Source organism: Malaclemys terrapin, chromosome 10, assembly GCF_027887155.1.
Source record: "Malaclemys terrapin pileata isolate rMalTer1 chromosome 10, rMalTer1.hap1, whole genome shotgun sequence".
NCBI classification, from domain to species: Eukaryota; Metazoa; Chordata; order Testudines; family Emydidae; genus Malaclemys; species Malaclemys terrapin.
The window spans coordinates 33,238,977-33,264,579 of NC_071514.1; the positions used below are offsets into that span (position 1 = coordinate 33,238,977).

At 43.2% G+C, this 25,603-nt stretch overlaps 1 protein-coding gene across 1 annotated transcript; it reads left to right on the forward strand.

Moving 5' to 3' along the window:
- The first annotated feature begins 10,625 nt into the window (after positions 1-10,625).
- On the forward strand, positions 10,626-15,300 carry LOC128843905 (C2 calcium-dependent domain-containing protein 4C-like). Its single transcript, XM_054041038.1, has 2 exons — positions 10,626-10,794; positions 11,334-15,300. Exon 2 carries the CDS (start codon positions 11,412-11,414, stop codon positions 12,690-12,692), a length of 1,281 nt encoding a protein of 426 aa, XP_053897013.1. The 5' UTR covers positions 10,626-10,794; positions 11,334-11,411; the 3' UTR covers positions 12,693-15,300.
- The last annotated feature ends 10,303 nt before the right edge of the window (positions 15,301-25,603 follow it).

Genomic DNA, 25,603 nt, shown 5'->3' on the forward strand with positions numbered 1-25,603 from the left:
GCTCCCACTGGCCGTGGATCGCTGCTCCGGGCCAATGGGAGCTGCTGGAAGTGGCGCAGGCTGAGGGACTTTACTGGCTGCCGCTTCCAGCAACTCCCATTGGCCCAGAGCAGCGATCCACGGCCAGTGGGAGCCGCGATCGGCCGGACCTGCGGACGAGGCAGGTAAACAAACCGGCCTGGCCCGCCAGGGGCTTTCCCTACACAAGCGGCGACCCCTGTTTGAGCAACCCTGTACTAGAGCTCACATGCTCAGACCCCATTAGGGAGGTCCTTTTGGGTAGCAGAAAACCACTGAACAGAGCTACTTACCTGGCCAAGTGGAGAAGATTCGTGATTTGGTGCTCGCAGAGGCATATCCCTCCAACACAATTGTTGGTTCCCATTATCTTGGACTACCTGCTAAAGTTGAAACAGCAAGACTTGTCTCACTCCTCAATATAGGTTCACCTGGCCACCATCTCGGCTTTTCACATGGGAGAACATAGTCGCTCCATCTTCACTAATCAGATGGTGTGACGGTTCCTCAAAGGGTTGGACAGGCTGTATCCTCAAATCCGACAGCCCACCCCAGCTTGGGACCTTAACCTGGTACTCTTGAGGCTGATGGGGCTCCCGTTCAAGCCCCTAACAACATGCTTACTACTCTCTCTCTCTTATAAAGTGGCTTTCTTGGTCGCAATAACATCAGCCAGGAAGGTGTCCGAGCTCAAGGCATTCAGATCTGACTCTTCCTATACCACTTTTTATAAGGACAAGGTGCAGCTGAAATCTCACCCAGCATTCCTCCTGAAGGTGGCCTCAAATTTTCACACGAACCAAGACATATTCCTTCCAGTCTTTTTCCCGAAGCCTCACGCCAATAGCCATGAGCATAGGCTCCACTCCCTGGACGTGCGGCATGCACTGGCCTTTTATATTGAATGAATTAAGCCACTCCGCAAGTCAAACCAGCTGTTTGTTATGGTCGCGGACAGGATGAAGGGCCTCCCAGTGTCCACACAAAGGATATCATCATGGATCATATCCTGTATCCGGGCATGTTACAACCTGGCAAAGGTCCCTGCCTCTGCTCTGACAGCGCACTCCATCAGAACTCAGGCATCCTTGGTGGCCTTCCTGGCCCAGGTCCCAATCCAGGAGATATGTAAGGGGGCAACGTGGTCCTCGGTCACACCTTCACTTCCCATTACGCTATCACCCACCATGCCAGGGATGATGCAGCGTTCAGCAGAGTGGTGCTTCAGTCAGAAATTCCATGAACTCCGACCCCACCTCCTATGTAAGGCTTCGGAGTCACCTAACTAGAATCGATATGAGCAAGCACTCAAAGAAGAAAAACTGGTTACCTACCTTCTCATAACTGTTATTTTTCGAGACGTGTTGCTCATATCCATTCCAAACCCACCTGCCTTCCCCTCTGTTGGAGTAATCCAGGAAGAAGGAACTGGAGAGGCGGCCAGTTGGCAGGGCCCTATAATATGCAGCACCATGAAGGTGTAACTCCAGGGGGCTCCACGGCCGACCCAACAGGTGCTGCTAGGGGGGAAACCTTCCGTCAACTGTGCACACGGCGCGCACACACACACCTAATTGGAATGGACATGAGCAACACATCTCGAAGAAGAACAGTTACAAGAAGGTAGGTAACCAGTTTTTCTGCTCTGGAAGAAAAGCTGCAAGGAAGCAGCAGAGGAGCCTGTCCCAGTAACATGTGGCCACAGACACCTTCCTACCCTCCCATGTGTGTGGCTCACATCCACTATTAGAGAAACATAGTCTGTTCTGGATTTAAAGTTCAAGTAAGGTTTTATTTATTAAATCACTTTTGTTACCTCCCAAGTTTTCCAACATTTTATCAATGCTTCTGAAGTTTCACATACTCTTATAATTTTTTTTTTTGAGGGGGGCAGTAGTGATGCTCTCAAAAGAAGAAAGGAAATTTTATCAAGTTACACTTGGAAACAATATGCTACATAACCTTATGGTAACAGTAAGATACATCTACATAGCCTGTGTGTTAGGGTACATTAGACTCAGCTTTTGCACAGCCCATTGGTAGGTATCAGATTCAGTAATACTTGAAGATTAATTAAAAATTGTTCTTTTTCATCTGGGTATTATCCTCCATTCTCCTCTCCTTCTACTACACATCTGTCAATGTATTTGATTTTTTTTTTAAATATGCAGAGTTATTGAGTGTGGGGGAAGGTCAGGTTGTGTAAGATTCTCAGCAGCATGAGTCTGGGAAAGTATGAATGTAAATGCAATGCTTATCTGCTACTCCCACATATGGTTGATATAATTAATGGCTTATACTTTCAGCAGTACTCCTAACTGCAAAGTTTCCTTTCATATACCCATGATTAGCTATGTGGTGCAAATCTTGCCTTAGTTCCTTGTGTCCTTATTTGGACACAAGCACAGAACCACTGCCATATTTAAAAAGACTATTCAGATAGTGACTTTATATGCTGAAGACATTATTTTGTGCTGTTATCTGAGAACAGTACAAAATATGTTTCCCATTGTGTCCTAAATAAATTTTTCATCAAGTGTTGCAACAGAAAGTAGAAAGTATTACTCCTTAAAAAAGCATGATGATTGTGTTTAATTAACTAAGTAGATTATTTAATCAATCTTTTAAAAATTCAGATTAGTTAAGTTAATTGATGTAAAGAAAGAGATAAAAAGGCAGTGAGTGAGCTATATATGATCAAGAAACAAACATTATTACAACAAAATTGTTTCTACAATACATTTAATATGTTACTGAATCATAATTAAGGCCATACTTAATTCACAATATTGTGGAAATTGTGACTTCCACCACAATTTTGACTGTCGCAGCCCCGGGCAGCCACTCTCAGCCCCGGCTGGCCAATAGTGGGAGTCCCCTCTCTCAGCCCCGGGCTGCCAACAGCAGAAAAATCACAGAAAAGTAATTAACCGTATTACCTCAAATAATAAGGTCTATTATTATTTTTCCACAATTTTCCATGGCTTGTCTGCAATTCAGTCGCAATTTTTTGACAATCATCCCGTGATTTAAGTAAGGCCTTAATCATAATCATGTTTATATAAGCTATGACGCAGCTCTTATAGGCACAGTATTAGAGTTGTGCAAAGGGCAGACGTTATACTGGCAGCAGTTTCCAGAGTTACTGTTCCTGTGTTGCAAAGTCAAAGAATGGTTAGATTAATATGAAGGGATGCATTGAAGAGCAAGTCCTCATGTCTCGCTTCACTTGGAGTTACTACATGTATATCCTCCCTTAAGTACAAAAAGGGCACTGTCCTGGCCATCCACAATGCTTGTGAGATAGCTAGCTCCACTAGGAGGCTGTGATGATCAGAAATGTTTCAACTTGGGAAGCAAGCACCAGGACTCTAGCTGCCACATGTAATTTATGGCACTGGATAAAGGGAAAAGCACCTTACCTTTTTCTCTCAACCTCATATATCCTGCACAGGACAAGTCAACATCTGCCCTTTTATTTTCACTGGTTAATTTACAAATACTAAGCAGATGACAACCATCTTTCATCTTGACCTATATATGTTCCTTTTACAGCCACTGGACTGAGCATATATTGACTCCTGCTATGTGACAGGAATAAATGAAGTCTATTTTCTAAACCATTTCTTCTGTACCAGACCTTTTCTTATATGTTTGTGTAGCTTCTAAAAGTGTACTAGGTCAAAATATATGAATAGCCCCTGGTGGCATGTGACCTGTTAGAGATGAGTAAGAGGTGACCATCCCACTTCCAGATTTTTCTGCAAGTCAGTATTATTGTAGGGAAACTAGAGGGTAAAGTACTGCTACATGTGACATATCCACAGGTACTGAGATCAATAGTGTACTCCCAGGGCCGGCTCCAGGGTTTTGGCCACCCCAAGCAGCCAAAAAATAAATAAATAAAAGCCGCAATCGCGATCTGCAGCGGCAATTCAGTGGGAGGTCCTTTGCTCCGAGCCGGAGTGAGGGACCGTCCGCCGAATTGCCGCTGAATAGCTGGACGTGCCGCCCCTCTCCAGAGTGGCCACCCCAAGCACCTGCTTGACAAGCTGGTGCCTGGAGCCGGCCCTGTGTACTCCAGCATGAACATCACTGGGACTAAAACCAGTTATGCCAAGTCATTCCAAAATTTTAAGAGTACTGTGATCCATGGAGGAACAGCACTTGGAAAGCCACACATTCTCTTTACAAGAAGCCAGTGCTCAGAAAAGACGAGTATTAGCAATATGTTGTGTTGCAGCACAAAGGTGAATACCAGGGGGCAAGATCTGGCCCTGTAGCCTTAATTATTATAACATCATCTGATACTAGTGTGATGAGGAATTTACACCACAGGTTTATCAGTAGATTGTTGGCATAAAAATGTCCAAATTATTTATTAGGGTATGAGGAATGCTTCAGAGGAGGGTTGTTTGGTTGCTTGGTTGTTTTGTTTTAGTTCATTGGTTAACAGCTTTATTTAAAATCTCAAAAAAACAACTAAGGTTAAGATTAGGGGGTTTCAGAGTGGCAGCCGTGTTAATCTGTATTAGCAAAAAGAACAAGGAGTACTTGTGGCACCTTAGAGACTAACAAATTTATTTGGGCATAAGCTTTCGTGGCTGAAAACCCACTTCATCGGATGCATGCAGTGGAAAATACAGCCGGAATATATATATACACACAGAGAACATGAAAAAATGGGTGTTGCCATACCAACTATAATGAGACTAATCAATTAAGGTGGGCTGTTATCAGCAGGAGAAAAAAAACTTGTGTAGTGATAATCAGGATGTCCATTTCCAACAGTTGACAAGAAGGTGTGAGTAGCAGTATTGCTGTGTGACTCCACAGTACAGCACCACTGGAAGATTTGCAATGATGCAATTGTTAGCTGGTGAATGATGCCTGTGCTACTGTTGATATCTAATGATTGAAATAGTCTTCTGCCCCAATAATTGGGAACAATATGGTAGGGAGAGATGGGACATTAAGGAAGGACTATTATTGTTTTAAGTTGAAGTCACAATGAGAAGTAATCTGATTTCCTTCTTTACTCCTAGAATCTTGGACAAGACTGACTTGGAAGGTTGATTTCAGAGTAGCAGCCGTGTTAGTCTGTATCCGCAAAAAGAACAGGAGTACTTGTGGCACCTTAGAGACTAACAAATTTATTAGAGCATAAGCTTTCGTGGACTACAGCCCACTTCTTCGGATGCATATAGAATGGAACATATATTGAGGAGATATATATACACACATACAGAGAGCATAAACAGGTGGGAGTTGTCTTACCAACTCTGAGAGGCCAATTAAGTAAGAGAAAAAAAAACTTTTGAAGTGATTTTTTCTCTTACTTAATTGGCCTCTCAGAGTTGGTAAGACAACTCCCACCTGTTTATGCTCTCTGTATGTGTGTATATATATCTCCTCAATATATGTTCCATTCTATATGCATCCGAAGAAGTGGGCTGTAGTCCACGAAAGCTTATGCTCTAATAAATTTGTTAGTCTCTAAGGTGCCACAAGTACTCCTGGTTTTTTTGGAAGGTTGAGTCACTGTTCTAGAAACTGGCCAAAGAAAAACAAATGACAGTGTCAGAGCTGCAGAGCCACTTGGCATTGCTGCAGCAGAGAGAGACATGCAGCTTAAATTAGATGGCACAGATCAGCGAAAAAGAATGTTAGTGTGATGGGTTCGGTCGCAGAGAGTCCCTTGGGACTGTCACCTGACTTGCTGGAATTACCTCTGAGCCCGTTTTCCCTGCCAGCAGGGGACTCCAGAATCCTGCCTTGTTGAGCCAGACACGCTAGCCTGCTGCAACACAGACCCATGTCTGGTCTATGCCCCCAAAGCTACAGACTTTAACCAAAAACTGCTCAGCAGGTAACCTATCTCCAGCATCCAGTTCTAAATCGGATCCAAACCCCAAATAAATCAGTTTTACTCTGTATAAAGCTTATAGACGGTAAACTCATAAATTATCTATCCTCTATAACACTGATAGAGAGATATGCACAGCTGTTTGCTCCCCCAGGCATTAATCACTTACTCCAGGTTCATTAATAAACAAAAGTGATTTTATTAAGATTAAAAAGTAGGATTAAGTGGTTTCAAGTAATATCAGAGAGAACAAAGTAAGTCACCAAACAAAATGAAGCAAAAACACACAAGTCTAAGCCTAATACATTAAGAAACTGATTACAGGTAAAATCTCACCCTCAGAGATGTTCAAATAAGTTTCTTTCACAGACTAGACTCCTTTCTAGTCTGGGCCCAATCCTTTCCCCTGGGGGAAGCAGCCCTGGTAGTAAGAAAAATAAAACTCATCCTACTAAAATTAACCAATCAAACCATATTTCAATTATTTCAACTATAAACATCTCCTATTTCTAGAATCTTTCGGCTCACTGTTATGCCAACCTACAATTTATTATAAGCCTTTAAGATCCCATATCACAGTTCTTTAACGAGTCATTTTGTACCAGTATTTCTGTTTCCAATGCTGCATATTTTTATAAACAATTTAATACAGTGAAATAAGTTGTACATTTTTTTATTTACCTTGGACAGTAATACAGGCCTTTGCACAACGGTGCTTGTCCATAGGCACTCCTGACTGATGCACCCACATATTGACTTATTGGGGCAGGAAAGGGACAAACTGAATACTGAAATGCTTGTTTCCAACATAGCAAGGCCTCCGTACACAGAGACGACTCATTCTTACCTTTAAATCTGTATTTTTACTTCCCAGGATTTTGGCAATAATTCTGGGCATGATATTATTTCCAAGATTTTGGAGAGGGCTCTTCTGCAACTCCATCTGTGATTGTCAAAAGAAAAGAAGTAATCAGAAGAGACCATTTTGCCAGCTGCTCTGCAGCAGTGCGGTTAGAGTCAAGTAGGAATCTTACTACTCACTGGTGTTCTTAACTGGACATAGGCTCAAACCAGAGCTCCAGGCCTTACCACCAACAGCTGTTGGGTAATTCATACCTAGAACTCAACTTTGTGGCTGAAGCCCTTCTCTCTGAGAAACCAGGGGGTATTCTGATGAGCTGATTTCCTATGAACACTCGCCTTTGTGAAGCATCACTACATGCTGGACCCAAGCTGGCGACTGATCAGAGTGTGTTAATACAGAATACTGGATTCATCACTTGAAAGTCATCAGGGAACATTTGTACAGTTGCACTGCTGAGAATGTTGCCCATACGGTGTTGGTAACTAACACAAAGCATTGAAAGTGAACAGAAAGAGAAAATAGGGAGGGACATAAGAGAACCTTTTAAGGGCATTCACCTGGATAGAATAATTACAATTTTGTCCAGTGGAGAATGTGAAATGGGTAATTAGAGATCTAAGCAGCAAAACACTTGGAGCATGGAGGTTTAAATCCTTTGAAAAGGATTAATAGGAACATTATATCTTGTGGTTTATCTTGTTAAACGTGACTGCTAAACAGAGCAAATCCAGAACTGATGAAAGGCCGCTTGATTTAGCTACTGAAAGATCATCAAATACTTTCAATTATGCTGCTTCAGAAGAACAGACAATTCTAAACCCTCTTTGAAAAGGGTGTTTCAAAAACATGATCTTGAAGATATGGCACAAACTGAACCATGGTGACATGCTCCAGGTGTTTGGGGTATGAATTAACATAATGGAGTCAACTGGAAATTAGTCAGTATTTGAGAACAAAGTGATTTTGATAGTTGAGGGATAACCATAGGCTGTAAAAACAGATAGAAAATCCTCAGAAGCTGGTGAAGAATTAATAATGACTGTTATGGGTCCTGAAGGAGCAAGTCACAGAGAAAGTCTAAGAAGATAGAATCAGAGACAACTGTGTTGAGCATTGTGTCCATAATGAATGCATCATTCATCAGAGAATTAGAATGTGAGAATTAATTTTAAGCAGACAGTAAAATGTACAGTCATCTACATCTGTTAGCCCAAGTCCAGACTCTACCTCTCATGACAAAATTTTCACTTGTAATCACTTGGATGATGGACCAGTCGTCTATGGACATGATCACCATTGTGACCAGTATGTCCTAGATCAGGCTTTGTAGTTGATTCAAAAACGAGAGGGACTGATAGGGCTGTGTTTTTCAGCCAAGCATTAATTGAATAAGGAGAGCTACTGAATGGGCACATTCAGGGCAGGTTCAGGAGTCTGGGTTTCCTTTAGCTTTTGGCAATACTTTCTTTCTTGAAGGATCACGGATTTGTCATTGGCTAAAATTTACTATAGAGACAGTTAAAGGCCTTTAAGGAAAAGAATAAAGATAAAAGCAGGATATGGCACAATTACAGCCTCCACTCTTGACTAGCAGAGTAAATGAATTATCAGCTGAACTTCAGTCCTTCTAAGTAGCCCAACAAAGGATGGCAAGATTCCATATGTCCCACGCATCACCCAACCTAAAGTGAAATGGTGAATGATTTCTGTCTCTTCACAAAAGATCCTCCTTACTCAAGGCATTGATCAACTAGACAGTATCGCTATGGGGCAAGAAAGTTGTTCACCTAAAAAAAAAAAAAAAAAGAGCTACAACATTTTGGCAACTTTGCTCTAACTTACTCTGAACCACACTCTTCCATGAAAGGTCCCTCTATTTTCCAAGGTTGACTAGATTATGGGCAGTTGCCATATGGGATTCCATACTTGCTTATGGGTCATGCCAAATGCCAATTCCAGATGGTCCAACAGCTCCACCACCTTATCTATGTGCTTCATAGCACACTGCCCCATTCTGATAGCGTAAGGCAGATTATTCAGGAGTGGCTAAAAACTCCCCAGATAAATCCTAAGAAGCAAGCATTATTTCAAAGAGCTAAGGCACTCTAGTGTTTTCTGAGATTATCTCTTGGCAATGAATACCTGGCATGGCCATGGATACACATTACATAACTCAGCAGATATTAAGATTGATTCTCTTGTCACTTATGTTGGTGTAAAACAGCAGTAACTCCATTACAATCAGTGACTCCCGTATGTAAAATCAGTAAGAGAGAAGAATCATGCTTGGGTCAGGGAGTTTTACAGCAAGCATCCCAGCACCTTATGGTTCAGACCTTCTAGTGCTCATCATCAAGTTTGGGACTAAAGCAGACACTGACCATAGACTCATAGAAGATTAGGGTTGGAAGAGACCTCAGGAGGTCATCCAGTCCAACCCCCTGCTCAAAGCAGGACCAACCTCAACTGATTGGGAATCTTGGATCAGAAGAGACTAAGCCCACTGAGTAACTTTCACTGAACTCCCCATATCCATGGCAAATCCTATTTTGTGGGTTTCTGAAGGCTCCAGCAGCACCTGAACTGTGCAGCATGTTCAGGGTTTCCGACAGCACTAACATTTCAATAGCCTTATGTACCACAAGCTAATGTCAGACACCTTTCTCACTGCATGGGGAATCCTCATTCAGATTCTGATGCCTATCACTTTTGGGTTCAGGCAGAAGTACGGCCAATGATATCACAAGTACTTTTGGGAAGTATACCATGGCCTAATTCAGGGGGATATCAGTTTTTCATAAGGCATACTATATTTTAGAGTGATTGCCTTGTTGACACTGGGGCGCGTTAGCTATCTGGAATAATGCCTGCTGCTTAGGATTTATCTGGGGAGTTTTTAGCCACTCCTGAATAATCTGCCTTTATCAGGGGCACTGTGCTATGAAGCACATAGATAAGGTGGTGGAGCTGTTGGACCATCTGGAATCGGCATTTGGCATGACCCATAAGCAAGTATGGTACCCCATACGGCAACTGCCCCATACTCTAATCAGCCTTGGAAATTAGAGAGACTTTTCATAGAAGAGTGTGGTTCAGAATAAACTGGAGCAAAGTTGCCAAAATGTTCCACTGCAAATGTCCCTTGCACTGCAATCCCAACACTCCTTTTGGCAATTGCTGCCTGTGCCTATGCTGACCAGCAATTACTTAGATAGAAAATATTAGAATGGTATTAAGTGGGTTTTCTTTAAGTGGTTTTGAATTCAAATTAGCAGCTGGATACTAAGTGGAAAACACAAATATGACCAGCCATCTCTCCTTACACAATTTGGAAACTACTGGGCTAAATTCTGGATCTCTGGGGTGGCTATTAGTGTAATTTCTGTTTATATGTAGTTAATAGGTAGGTTTTTTGCACTGGCAACTGCAATGAAATTCTGTGCTCTATTGCAATTTAGCCTTCCCTCTGATACTAGTTCCATCAGTACCAGTCATCTTGCCATTTCTCTCCTCTTACTTTCCCTAGGCACTTAGATCATCTAATTACCATTCTTTGCGGAAGCATCATCGTTACTACATCCACTTCTTTTTACCATTTTTCCTTTTATATTTGCTGTAGACACAGTCATACTGTCTTTTTTAAAAATTCAACCAAATAAAAACAAATCTAAAGAAGTTACACAGGAGGGGGTGTGCACAGGCTCTCCATGAGGTTCTTATATTGTGTAGCTGCAGCAGTAGATAAACTGACCTGCATGTAAACTCACTGGAAGCCTGTCTGAGGGTGGGGCTTGCAGGTTGTTGCTGTGGCAGATAACACGTCATCCTGAGAGCGGCAACTGAGGATGTGTGCTGCCTGAAAGAGAGCAGGTCTCCACTGGTGATGGTCTACTGTCTGATTTGCTGACCGCTTCTGTCAGCCTTTATAAAAGCAGAACTAGTTGTCTAGCTGAACTGCAACAGAACTACAATTTGAACATCCACTGCAGTGTCCCATCTAAGTGGCATTAGCAGAGACTGTCTCACTGCATTGCAAGAATTAGAGGTAGGTACTCCTTAAATTGTACAACATGCACCCATTCTAACAGCACGTCAAAAATATCATTAGACTAGTATGCTTTAAGATTCAAGTTACATGTATTGCAAGTCAAGTGGGGTGTTTACTTCTTATAAATTAAAAAGCCAAAAGCTTTTAAGTGTTGGTATTTGTTAAACACCATTTAGCAGCAGCCAAGTGGTTGGTGCCCATTTTGGACAAAGAAGAGTCCTTCAACCAAGTTCGTGGTTTAGGAAAACTGACCTAAACTCCTAGAGGCACCTGTCATGTCTCACCACTACAGAGGAAGGCTCCCTCATTAATTCTTGACATTTGTGATTTTGCTTCAATTCATTTAAAATCGCGCTCAGGTTTTTTTTTTTGTTTTGTTTTGTTTTGTTTTTTTAAGTCTCCTTCCCTAACTATGAAGTCTGTAGCTGGTTCCTCCTGATGCAGTGTTTAATTCTGCCTCCCTCTGGACCATTAGTGGCTGCTGGATTTTATGAAAAGCAGCGAGTGATCCTCATCTTACTTTTCCTGTGTTGCAGGTTCCAAGTGACCAGCCTTTCCCCTAGGACAGATCTCTCCTCCTGTACGGTAGCTGTGTGGTTCACAAACTGTTACTGATGTTGTGCCTGGAGAAACTCAGCAAGGCTTCAGAGCCAATCGTGTTGGGAAAAGAAGGAGTTTGGTGCTGGAATAGAGCCCGGAAGGCAACGGTTGCTTCTCCCAATATCTTAACCCCAGACAGGATTCCAGAATTCTGCATCCCACCCAGATTGATTAGCTCCCACTCTGCAAGGGATCCCAGCTCCCGCATCCAGTCCTATGCAGAGACCAACCTGTACCCTCATTGTGAACCTGTTCACAACCCCAGCACACAGCTGCCACATATCCTCTCAACTGAAATTGCTAATAATTTCATTTCAATGGAAGAAAGCACCAACTCAGACCCACAGTCACAGGCAGCACTTTCCCTGCTCCATTTCCCCAAGGTGCAGACCTCCTATGGATTCTGCACTTTGCTGGAGAGTCCCCATACCCGAAGAAAGGAGAGTATTTTCCACAGTGACCCATGCAGCTCTTCTATGTCCTGTCTACTGTTGCTTCCAAGTTCCAGAATCTGCTGCAAAGGAGTAGATTCCAGCATCATCAGCTCTACCGCCACCAGACTCCCTTCTAGGCATCCACACCTGCCAAGACAAGACACTTGTGAATGTGATACTGCTTCCTCCACTGACTCTTCCCCTTTCACCTCCTCACTTCTCAAAACATTCCTTCCCAGATCCTGCTCTTTATTTACAATCCAGAGCCCAGAGAGACTGCTCTGCAGGGCTTTAAAGGCAGAAAGCAAATCCAGAATGCTAAGGGAGAACTTATCCACAGATGAAGACAGCTCCATAGACAACAGCCCCAATCCCAATAGACGGTCTTTGGCAAGTTTATGCGAGGGCTCAAGCACACAAAGCTCTTCTGGGTCACAGTCACCCATCTTTCCCCAGGATTTTACTAATGGCAGAGAGGGACTTAGAAATGTGCGTACAGTGTTTCTTGATAGAAGAGGAATCTTGAGACTGTCCTCTGACTACTGTCCTGAAAGCAGAAGGCTTAGACTCTGTCTGATAAGTGCTGAAGGCTTATATGATGTATTTATGGAACCTAAAAGGATTAACTGTTGTATCACCATCTCTCTTGTGCCAGGGAAAGTTCAGAAACAAAGAAGCACTGTTATAAAGAGAAGCAGAAATCCCATCTTTAATGAGGACTTCTTCTTTGATAGTATTTCTAAGGATGATCTTCATAGACGATCAATCAAGATAAAAGCTGTGAATAAAACATCTACTATGAAGAGAGATTATATTTTAGGTAAAATTGAACTTTGCTTATTGAATATGGTGCCTATCTGAGGGGCACAGGAAAGCAATATAAGTCTAGTCTATTTTGAGCTAGGTAAATTCACTTTTGAATAAGATGTGTATTTTATGTGGCTATGTTACTTTCCCTTCTTATGTTATCTCTTTCTATTTTACAATTAATTGATGTTATTGTTAAATCATAATTGGCAAGCAAAGTTTTATTTTCAAGTACATCATGTGTAAGTGGCTGATATTAAGCAAGGTTTTTTTTTCCCACGTATCAGTATTTAAGTTCTACTATAGAGGGAACTTAAAGGATCTCTTTACCTTAATTTAAAGCAATTGCAGGATCCTTTGAAATCCCCACTGCCGTGCACTAAGTTTACGGGCCTAACAGAAAACTGGAGTTTTTGTTATCATGTCAGACCACTGGCTTGCTACCCTTGCAGCTGATATGGAAGTTAGTTGCATGTATTTGCCAACCCTGCATTTCAACAGAGAAAAGAAACTTCCTATTTAAAAAGCAATACATTCGTTCACAATTTGGTAAGAGGTACTAAGTGTTGGACATGACTTTAGATATAGTTTGGGAGTTTGCAGCAATAGAGATTTACATGTGTGAATTAGAGGCAATTTATCATACATATGTCAATGACAACTTAATCCATATTCATCTGCCCAAGAGATGTCATATGTTTGAAAGATGCTAACTTGGCTCAGGAAAATTCTTTAAGTGCCAGGTTATAGAATGAGCATGTTGTTAATCTATAACATTACTTAGAACAATGCTTCACTGCTGCCGCATGAGTATATATACACATCAATTAATACTTGCCGTTATCACAACAGGGTCCTAGCTATTAATAATTTAAATGCACCAAGGAGAAAATTCATATGATGTACTCATTCGATACTAAAAGGGATGGCACTTTATTTAACTTAAGGGGAATATTTTACAGGTTTATTTTTTTGCTACCATTTAACCAAGAAAAACTATTTTAATACAGTATGTTCAGTGTGGTTGCATGTGTGCCTCATTTTCATGAAGAAATATTTAATTTTTCTTTACCTAGATTTATTTGTAACTGACGGGGAATTTTGACAGTGTGAGGACTGCATGACTGGCCAATATTATAAGCAAAATGTTTACAGGCAAAAAGGTCTGTAGTACGTTGTTAATTGTAAATTAAGGCAGAGAACATTTGTGGCACAACTTAATTGCTGTTAACTAGGATATTGCACTATTGGTGAATTGGTGTATTGACAGTTTTTTAATAACTCCAAAAATCCCACTTTCTTACTTTAAAGTTCATGCTCATATGATCAGGTGTTTAATGCCACCCTGGTTGTACTTAAGATTTATTTTAATACGATACTACCACGCCTTCAGGGCTTCCAGAAAAGGTAATTCCTTCTACCCCAGTAGTTTGGGTATGGGCTCTAGGATCATAGGTTTTATCTATCAGAATGGGAAAGTGGTCCATTAACTTCATTAGCATGCTTCCAGCAGCATTCTAAGCCTCTTGTTGGGGAAGGCACATAAAATCCTAACATCTGGACACTTGTTCTCTAGTGCATCTAGGGGAAAAGGGCTTCCAATGACAACCTGGTGGTACTGAGCTCCTGCCCTGAAGAATGATTTGATTACCTCACCTGATGTTTAAGCTTTGCAAATGGCTCCATCCTAGCTCACATGAGCCTGAGCCTGATCCACCCTGTGTGGCAGTACACGAAAGTGTGTTCGCATCGGTGGTCTTGACAGCCAGAACAGAAACCACAAAAGCTCTTGCCATTGTTTATTACTGAGGTGGTTCTCATACATGCACCTAGTGGGTTCCCTCAAGATTGACTCTAACCATACAGGGGTTAAAAATGAAAGCAACCACCTTTACACAGAGTCTGGCCAAGATATAAGATAGGTAAAAATGAGGGTAATTTACTTCAGACATCTTGCCCTTACTGTTAGATAGATAGTGAATAGGATAGGGCTATAACACAATTAGCTATTCCAATAATTAACTACTTACAGTGAATCCTTCTGGCCCATACCAGATTTAATCCAAGTATCTCTTCATTTTCCCATCAGAACCACACCCTTTGGTTACAAGTTCTTCCCCAAACTAGGATCCCAAAGACTATAAGTGTTGTCTGTGGTGCATGTCTCGGATTTGACCTTCAGACTCTCCCCACAATTTGTTGTCTCTCCTTTTGAACTAGCAACTGCTGTGGTGCCTAGGCTAAGCTTTCCGGCAGGATCTTCCATACTTATCCCACATCATTTTTCACTTAACAGGCTGCTAATATACCTCTAACTGGGTTCTTGCCTTTCCTTCCTTTTCGCAGGATTGGTATGCACACCCTCCTTCTCTCTCCTCTGGGCCAAACGGCTGCCTCTCTCACTCTGCCTCTTTTTGCTCACCCAAAATAGCTCTGCACTAATTCATTCCCAAAGCAATCTAACTGGCCAGGAAGAACAGAGGAAGTTGTCTATCATGTTGTCCTCTGATCAGTTCCAAAACTGCAGCTATTCAGCCCCCTGCTGGAAACATAATAATGGTCCTTTCAGTGGTGTACAGGAGTATGCAGTACAAGTGATTTTTCTTAGGAGTTGTTATGAGTTAGCTTTTTGTCTTCCTGTTTCCTTTTCTAGCTGCAAATAACGAAGAGATTTCCATCCTATAATTAAAAGGAAAAATGCTGCTCTTGTATGTAATTGATAGTTTTATTCTTATTTTCTTCTGTTCTCCACCATGATAGACCATGATCCACAGGGAGAGAGAAACATCAAATCCATGCTCTATCAAGGAGATCTCAGAGCAGACTTAGTTTTGTTCTAGAATTTCTTCATTCCCTCCCATTCAGCCTTGGAGATACACAAATTTACAATAAAAAGCAGTGGTTCTCAGCATTATCAGACCTTCCTACTCACTGCTTTCACGACCACGCATTTCAAACATTCCAACTAGGCAGAACATTAGTATCTTATCTTCAAACTCTAGAAACATATGTGGATAAACAATGTGTGCTGTTGAGTTATGAAGATAACATAGTTATGTTCTGCTTAGATGGAATATTCAAAGTATATGGTAGTAAGAGATATGAGTGGGCGAAGTTAGACACTGTGCCAATGAGGCTGGAGAAAGTGGCTAGTCCAGAGCATGAGACAAAAGAATACTTTCCTTCAGCCCAAATTCACCATCTTTGTTCGTCAGTACTTTTGGCTATATTATGACACAAACTGGTTACTGAACACAGCTTAAGGGGATGTGTTTGACATAGTAACTACATGCCACAAAATATAGTTATCAGAAAGCAAGCTGCTAACACTTTTGCAAATAAGCCACTGCACCCACAAAGAACAGAAGCTTGCTGAGATTCATCTGAAAATCAATTCCTAAATGCATATTATATATGTGAAAACATATAGATGAACAGGGTGAGAAAAAAATCTGCACAAAAGTAAAGGCAGATATTTATCTTCATTTCACTAATTCCAGGTCCAGCAATATCACATATTTTGACTCAAATGTTATTTCATCTTCCACTCTCAAATTGTTCTGTTTTGCTTTTGGCTTTATTTTATGAATCATTTGAATCCAATCAAGGAAAGTTCATATTTCCATTATATTGCATCCTACAGTTTCAAGGGAAGAGAAAAAGATACATGTTAAGTCAAAGGCCCTGGTGGCAAAAGAGTAAACAGTGTTGTGAGTTTGTTTGGACCCTGCCACATCCCGAAACACCACATACAAAAAATTATTCAGTGGTGATCTGTGTGTTTAGTAATTTTAATATATAGCCCACCTGAGAGCAACAGCAAGCATCAGTGTACCCCACAACTTGATCTGAGTTTACAAACCAAAAGAAGCTTTGATATCTTCTGTAACCAAAGCTATTCAATGTCTTGAAAATATCTATTGAAAAAGATGTACAGTGAAAGAAACAAGACACCTGTAAATTCCTTCACTGTTGCCTGCACTTTATTACAGGAATTGAATAGGCTTTTTATGTAAAAAAAAAAAAAAAAAAACAAGCAAAGCTAAGGTATGTTTTTAAAGATCTCACCATCTTCCTTTTGATCACCCTTTAAGTCAATACCTGGAGTAAGCCTGCAGCTGCATTGGGTAATGTGAGTTTACCATCCCAGGGTCTTACATGGAATATCCCTCACCCACTTGTCGAACAAAAGTCCCAGTAGTTTGAAGGTGTAATCCATAATAGCCCAGGACATTCCTTCCTGAGCTCGATTAAAAAGTTCTCACAGTAACAGCTACTGCTTTTATTTATTTTTCCAACTCACAATCAGCCAAGATTGTTTCCATTCATCTGATAATAGGTCTCCAAGTTGCCCTTCAAAGTTTATCCTATTTCAAAGTTTATCATATTTCAGTTTCCACAAGGGAAAAATAATGTTATCACTGAACCTGTTGTAGCTCTGACGCTGATCCTGGGTATAGGTCTTACCAGGATTCTCGAGGAGGGAGAAGGTAACCTGTTGTGCGAACATAAGCAACAGTTATCCCGCAAGTAAGGTATTAGAACATTAGAGCTAGGCATCATCTAACACCACCTTTGCTTTCGCTGAATCAGGGCCGTCCTTAGAATTGATGGTGCCCTAGGCGGGATTATTAAACTGGTGCCCCTGTGCCTGACTTGCTCTTAACAACACAAACATAAGCTTACAGTATTGGAAAACTTGCCACATGCACGTTATTAAACCCAGTTTAACTGAATTAAGCACACTGTAATGCTGATGGACTAGCACTAAAGAAGTAGCGCTATAGAAAAAATTCTGATTTGACAGAATGATGCAAATTATATAATTTTTTTAATTGGTCAACATTTTATTGGAAATTTATATGAAGAGGTATTGAAACAAGGATTTGTTTTTTATTAAAAGCAATCTTTCTGGCTTTTTTTGGCTGCAAAAGCAGTAATAATGTCATTGTATGACAAAAACAAAGTGATGTCTTGTTCGATTGCAGGAATAGCAAGACCAGTCAAGCATTCCTGACTCATTGTAGAACGGAGATAGTTTTTAATGAGTTTTAGTTTTGAGAAACTCCGTTCTCCTGATGCTACTGTTACAGGAATTGTTGGTAGAATACGAGTGGCAATGTACACATTAGGATATATGTCAACAAGTTTGCTGGTATGAATAAACTGTACAATGTCCATCACCGATTTTGCATGTGGCAACATTGGTGACAGTGTCCTCAATTCTTCGTACAGTTCAAGACCATTTAAATTAAAACTATCACCGTGCTTCAGGAGGCTCTCTAGGTTCTTGCGCTGTGACCTTGAGCTAGTGTGAAGACACCTCACAAGGCGCTCCGCCCTGACTGAGACACAATAGAGTTGGAAACCCAGGTCATTTTTACAAAGCCACTTTTTAGTTTTAAATGTATATTGGGCATCAGTCTTAATGTTAGTTACAACTCTATATCAACCTTACACTGTAAATAGATCAATGGCATTATCCAGTTTAATAAGCTGGGTTTCCAAGGAGTGGGAAAATATAACCCTAGTTTTACTCCTAGGTAAAGCACAAAGTGACCAAAATGAAGTCAGCACAGAATCATCTCATCTAGATTAAGGTAGCACAGAAATGTTACAGAAGTCCTATTGTGCCTCATTTTTGTTTGGAAAGACATTAGCAATAGCAGCACATTTTGGGCACTGCCAGAAATACAGGTAAATCACTGCCTCTAAAGTTCCATCAAAAACTGACATTTTCACAGCTCTAGCATGATCTGCTACACAGATTCTTCACAAGGAAGTGTCCCTGGCCTTTTTAACTCATATTAACCATATATTTACTTTATGAAAGTTGGACAAAACATTATGAAAACGTAAGACATTGGCTGCCCAACCTCTGGGCTGGCAAAAGCTATACTGACTCACTGGGAAAAAAAGCAAGAGAATCTTAGTACAACATATGGTCACTCTATACCAGGGGTCGGCAACCTTTCAGAAGTGGTGTGCCAAGTTCACTGTAATTTAAGGTTTCCCATGCCAGTAATACATTTTAACATTTGTAGAAGGTCTCTCTCTATGTCTATATTATATAAATAAACTATTGTTGTATTTAAAGTAAATAAGGTTTTTAAAATATTTAAGAAGCTTCATTTAAAATCAAATTAAAATGCAGATCTTATCAATTTAGTGTGATCCTTGCCTGGGATCCTTGTCTGGGGTTCCAGCCACCAGCCCCGCTCAGCCCACTGCCGGTCTGGGGTCCAGCTACTGGCCCTACTCAACCCACTGCCGGTCTGGGATTCCATTCACTCAGCCGGCAGCAGGCTGAGCGGGCCGCTGGCAGGCTGAGCGGGACCGGCGGGGGGGCTGAGTGGCTCAGTCCATTGCCAGTCTGGGGTGCCAGCAGCACTCAGCCTGCTGCTGCTCTGGGGTTCCGGCTGCCAGCCCCTTGCCAGTCGGGGTCCCAGCCGCCAGCCCCGCTCAGCCTGCCGCCAGCCCCACTCAGTCCCCCACCGGCCCCACTCAATCCGCTGCCAGCTGAGTGAATGGAACCCCAGGCCAGCAGCGGGTTGAGTGGCTCAGAGGGGGTCTCAGCCGCCGGCCTGCTCAGCCCGTTGCCAGCCTGGGGTTCCTTGGGGGTCCCCAGGCCAGCAGCAGGCGCTGAGTGGGGCTGGCGGCTGGGACCCCGGCTGGCAATGGGGCAGCAGCCAGAACCCCAGAGCAGCGGTGGGCTGAGCCGCTCAGCCCACCGCGGCGTGCCATCAAAAATCAGCTTGTGTGCCACCTTTGGCATGTGTGCCGTAGGTTGCCGACCCCTGCTCTGTACACTAGTAAGGGGATGAGCATATTACAGTTGTTGGAGGCTCTATTTAGCAGTAACAGGGCTATAGGAAAGTCAGTCAACATTTTTTGTTTCTCTGATGAAAACTGGCCCACTCCCTGCCCCAAACCAAACTTCTCACAAATAATTGTCAACAACTTAATTTTCTGTTTTTGGCCAAGATATTGATTTAAAAAAATATATTGAAATTGAATTCAGGGATTGTTAGCAAGCATTTTTGGTAAACAAAGTTGTTAAATGACAATCTAAATGGCAACACAGTACTGCTTTCATGCTTGGCTCACCCCCCAGCCTGCTGGTCCAACAGCTGCAGTAGAGGAGGAGATAGGTGGAAAACTGCAGGACCCCAAAATCCACCTCTTGGGGTGCAGAGTGGCAACAGCAGCAGCAAACCCTCAGGTCCAATCACATGCCAATGGGCACCACCGCCAGCCCCACGGACCATGGTGAAGTTAGCACACCATCTGATCTCAGGGACGGAGCACCCATGGAGCCACAGCAGCTCATCCTGCCCTGCGCAGTTCCCCCCGGATGAGATGGATCGCTGCCAGCCCGGGGGAGAGACGCGCTCCCCAGCTAGGGTGACCAGATCCAGATGTCCTGATTTTATAGGGCCAGTCCCGATATTTGGGGCTTTGTTTTATATAGGCACCAATTACCCACACCTAGGGTGACCAGACAGCAAGTGTGAAAAATCAGGACAGTGGGTGCGGGGGCGGTAATAGGAGCCTATATAAGAAAAAGACCCAAAAATCGGGACTGTCCCTATAAAAGTGGGACATCTGCTCACCCTATCCCAACCCCCCGTCCTGATTTTTCACACATGCTATCTGGCTATCCCCAGCCCAGCCACGCGTGACCATTCCAATCCTGACTGGCTGCTGAGGAAGTGAGTTACTTTCACTTTCATTCCTCAGCAGGCAGCCAGCTAGCCTCACCCTTCCCCCCAACCCCTCACCCAACCCAGGCCTGCCGGAGGGGAGGAGAGAGAAGGGTGCTCCTTGGGGGGGGAGAAAAGGGAAGTGCTCCGTGGGGTGTGGGGAGGAGAAGAATGGACGTTATGGGGGACAACCGGGGCGGCTCCAGGCACCAGCGCAGCAAGCGCCTGCCTGGGGTGCTGTCTGCCAGTCACCCTGAGGGCAGCAGTCAGGCTGCCTTTGGCAGCATGCCTGCGGGAGGTCCCCCGGTCCCCCCTGCTCTTACACACCCCAAATACTTTGTCCAGCACCTCCCAAATTCCATCTCCCAGTACACACACACCCCTCCAGCACCCCAAAATACCCCCTCGAGCTCACCCCCTCCCCCCGCAGCAGTGTCCTCTATTACGGAACTTGAAATACAGGTGGGGTCACCCTAGATACAGTTGAATTTTAAAGGCAGGTGTTTCTGTTCTACCTCATGGAGTGACCGCAATGGGGCCAGGCTCTGGAAGTCTCAATGAGCTACAATCCCAGCTGGGTCCCCAGAGGTAGTTCCAGAAGGGCGGGGTGATTCTCTGCACAGCCTGGGCAGAGGCAGCGTTGCCCTTTTCTCTCCCCTCATTCCGAAGGCTTGGCCCGGACCCATGACACAAGGTTGGGTGAGCTGGGTACATGCTGGGAAAAGCCCTGAGGCCCCTCACTCAGGCTGGTGCAGAGAGGGGAGCAGAGCCCGGAGGCCTCCGGCCTGGCTCTCTCTCTCCTTCCCCTCTCCACCTAGTACCTTGTGTACCCTGCTGCGGCTGGGCTGAATCTCGCCCCAGGGGGCCCAGCCGAGGGACACCCCGTCTCTCTCTCGCTCTCCTGGGGGTCTCTCTCGGAGTCAGGGTCACCGTCCACTGACGGAAGAGGTGCCTGGCGGTTGCGGGGAGTCTCGCTTGCTCAAGTGGAGATGACTCCGTCCAAGGCAGAGTGGCCCCGCCGACATTCCCCGCTCTGGCGGGGTCTGTCCACCAGCTACCTCGTCCCTGGAGTGCAGGGTCTCGCCTCTGCCCCACACGGAGGGAGCCCTCATTGCTCAGTGTATAACAGGGGGGTCGCTTAGCCTCCTGTACAACACGAGCAAGAGACTTGTGTCCAGCAAGTATAAATGGGAGTGGTTCCCCCCGGCCTTTGTCTGTGGGTCTGGAAGCCCGGGAGGGCGCCGCCCCTCATTCCCAGGCTGGGGTGGCCGCATGGCCGGAGTGAGACTGCTGTCTAGCCCTGTCCACATGGGGGACAGAGAGGGGGACACACGGGGGCACACATCAGAGCTCCTCACCTATGATATAGAAGCACAAGCCCCATGGACTCTCGCCCTCGGTTTTACAATTGTACTTCTTTTTTCTTTCTTTTTGTGTGTGTGTTTTTTCTTAATAGTTATATTTTTACCTTTTTAATATATTTTACTTGTATTTCCTTTTTTATTTTATTGTTTTTATATATATATATATATATATATATATATATATATATATATATTAAGTTTCTTTTAATTTTATTTCCCCTTTTATGGTTTTTGTGTATTTTACAATTCTTTTATTTTTCAGTTTTTATTATTTTACTTTTTTACTTGTTAATATTTTTGTATCTTATTCATTATTACTATTTTAAATTTATTTTGCACTTTTTATAAATGTATTATTTTTTCTATTTTTTATTCTATTTTATGTGAATCGTATACTGTTGTCCAATCATTTGGGCTCCTATCTTCTCTCACTCCAGTGAGGATCTTCAGCCTCTCACCCCATCATGATAGTCATGCGCCGCCCCAGCCAAGTCTCTTTGTCCCCTGACTCCAGCCAGACCCTCCACCACCACCATTCTAGCCCATGGTGCTGAAGTGCACACCCCCTGACTTGAAGTGGTTTCCATCCTATGTTTACAGATTGGGTCACTGACTCTCAGCACCCCACTATAAAAATTGTTCCAGCACCTCTGATCCAGCCTGGTCCCTTGTCCCAGGAGTCAGCTGACTGGTGTGGGGGCCAAAGGGCTGAGCTGGGTTTTGCAGTTCAGTCAACATAACCAAATAAAGCATGTTTGTAAGCCTCTGTGAAAAAGTGGTAGCCTAAGGGAAGTTAGGCACCAACTTCTTTTAGAGCATAAAGTGCTATAGAAAGTTAACAGTACTCCTATGTTTTACCCCACCCATAAAACTTTGGCTGTTTTATCAAAATGTAAATTAATGTGATCATTTAACATAACTTGCTTAAATCCAAGGAATGAGGTTAGTCCATATAAGAGACAAATTGTCAAGGCCCCAGGGCTCACATAAGTCAGGGATGGGCATTGTTTTAAGAACATGAATAGAATAGAATCTGACTCCTGGTTAGGAAGAAAACAATTCAGTGATAGAATGGGGATACACAACTGCAGTTATTGCTGTAGCTCCATAAGCAAGCTGAACTGACTTATTCCCTGCCCTCCATCTCTTCTCTTCCCCTCCTCTGGTAGATGCATAGGGAATCTCCTAGCATGGGCCACCTAATTCGTCTCTCCTTTCCTGGACTAATCCATGACCTCAAAGGAATAATTGTGATCTTATTACCTCTTACACTAGCCACCAAGAAGGCACACTGGATGCACAACAAGCCTAAGCACAAATATTCCCTTTGAGTAAAGCAAGTGGGTTTAAATATCTTTTAAAAAACAGCTCTGACAAATGCTGCATTTAATAAATCCCTTTGCAGATCAATTCCATCAGCCAGGGAAAAGTGGTTTTACTGAACAGCCATTATGGATAAAAGCAAGGGGAACAAAGGAAATTGCATTGCAGAATTGTGAAGGAGTGGGGAAGCATGACAGATGTAGCTACAGAATAAGTGGGAAACAGGGCCGGCTCCAGGCACCAGCTAAAGAAGCAGGTTCTTGAGGCTGCCAATACCAAAGGGCGGCACTCCAGCCGCTATCGGGGCGGCACGTCTGGGTCTGCAGTGCAGTAATTCGGTGGCGGGTCCCTCAATCCCTCTCGGAGCGAAGGACCTGCCACCCAATTGCCACCGAAGAGTGGAATGGCGCAATCGTGCTGCCGCGGCTTTTTTTTTTTTTTTTTTTTTTTTGCCGCTTGGGGCGGCAGAAAACCTGGAGCCGGCCCTGGGGACAACAAAGGATACTGGTGCCAGAGCTGCCAAGCCTGCCTCACCTCATGCCGGGGGAAAGAGTCACACTCACAGGTGAGTTCCTACCCCCACCCCTCCCCTTCCCTTCCCAGAGACCCCAGCAGCCAATCCCCTCCCTCAGACTGTGCTGCATTCGGCTCTCTCTAGGACCCAGCAGTCCTGCTGTTAAATGCTCCACTGCTTCCCGTCTGTCCGGGCTCCAGGCAGAGAGGTGCCCCCAGGTAGCGTGGTGCCCTAGGCAGCTGCCTGTTCTGCCTATGGCTAAGGACAGCCCTGCGCTGAATACTTCAGTGCTGACCTGAAACATCTGCATTCAAATAATTTACTTTTATAACTACTGAGAACAATTTCTAGGATTGAGCACTTCAAGTGAAAAATCCATGTATGACAACTTTCACTCTCCAGGCCTGATCCTTCCCTCATATCTCTGTTACTTAACCTTCTTCTACTTGCCTTTGGAATTCAGTTACCTGTAGAACACCATTCCAGGTTTCATCCAGAGATGATTAGAACCCCCTAAAAGCACGTGTTTGACAGAAATATTGACGTAGCTTTAGTGTAATCTAGTCAAGGCTTTATGGAGTTTGGAAATGTTAATAGTTATAGTTAGCTCAAATTGTTTCATTTTACTTGAACAATAATTTTGACACTCAGACTATACCCAACCCCACCAAAAAAATCCAATGAGTTTAACTTCAGTTCTACAGTACAACTTTGCTGATTTATAATGTGTCCAATGAGTTTAATAGGTTGTGGGCTAACCAAATCTTTTTTTTCTGGGATGGAAAGGCATCCTTCACTGAAACACCACAAATAAAGAACAGGGTTCAACAACTGGGGCAAGGCTTTTAATTTTGCCCTGAGATGCAAAAATCAATTCTCATTTTACCCTATATATCATAGAGGTGAACGTTTTCCTCTCAGATCTACATGGCAGTTAGGGACCCTGTATTCTTCCAAGGCCATCACCTCTTTTATGCCAGAGTTGAAATAGTCATCTCACCCTCTGGACTTTTGGACCTACATTTTCAAATGTGTTAAATGACCTTCAGAAGGGCCCGGTTTTCAGAAAGTGCTAAGCACTAAGGTTTCATGTTGTACAGCCGGAAAGAGAGGCACCTTTGGTTATTTTCGGCTTGCTGATGGTGAGGCAGAGCCATGAAACCCAGGACTGCTTAAAAAATTTGGATCCCAGCCCTGAAGAAGAGCTCAGTGTGGCTCAAAAGTTCATGTATCTCACCAACAGAAGTTGGTCCAATAAAAGATATTACCTCACCCACCTTGTCTCTCTAATGTCCTGCGACTGACATGGCTATACTACACTGCTTACTAAAAATTGGGGGATAGATGCAAATCCTCTATTCCTTTGGAGCATGTTACTGTAGTGGAGGACAGGAACACTAGATAAATAGAAATAATTGCACTTTTGTCCCTACCTACAGAGCTCCCATGGGAAGTTGCCAGATACCACATGCAATGCACTGACAATACAACTTCTAGGGCTTACCTGTATTATTTCCCCTCTACAACTTCTGGAATTTCACATTTCTCTGCAGATATGTTGTTAAACAACTTGTCACCTTTTAATATAGAAGCTGTTTTGATGACAACACCTTGCCCTGGTCTGTTGTTGCAATGTGACCAAACCATGGGCTTGTTCAATGTGACTGGAATAGGAATGCTGTTTCTTTGACCAGAAATCTTTATTGTGAACATTCCACGCGGAAAGGACAGCCATACATTATGGACTGAACCGTTACAAGACCTAAACCTTACTTGAAGAAGTTGATGTTTACACTTTTGCTCTGCACATTTATTGAAAATATTTATCTTGTTCTCACTGCATTTTATTGTCACAATGCTTGAATCTAACTATAGGTACATCTGAGTTCTCTGCTGGGAAATCCCCATTTAACTAGCAGTATCACCTTCCCTGTTGCCTTTAGGACAAGAGCATAAGGAGTCCTTGGTTCTTTTTAGCTGGTAGATCCTCACCTACAATTACTTGAAGGCATTAAGTTACTATAGCAATAGGGGATCAAATACTGTCCTACCACTCTCTCC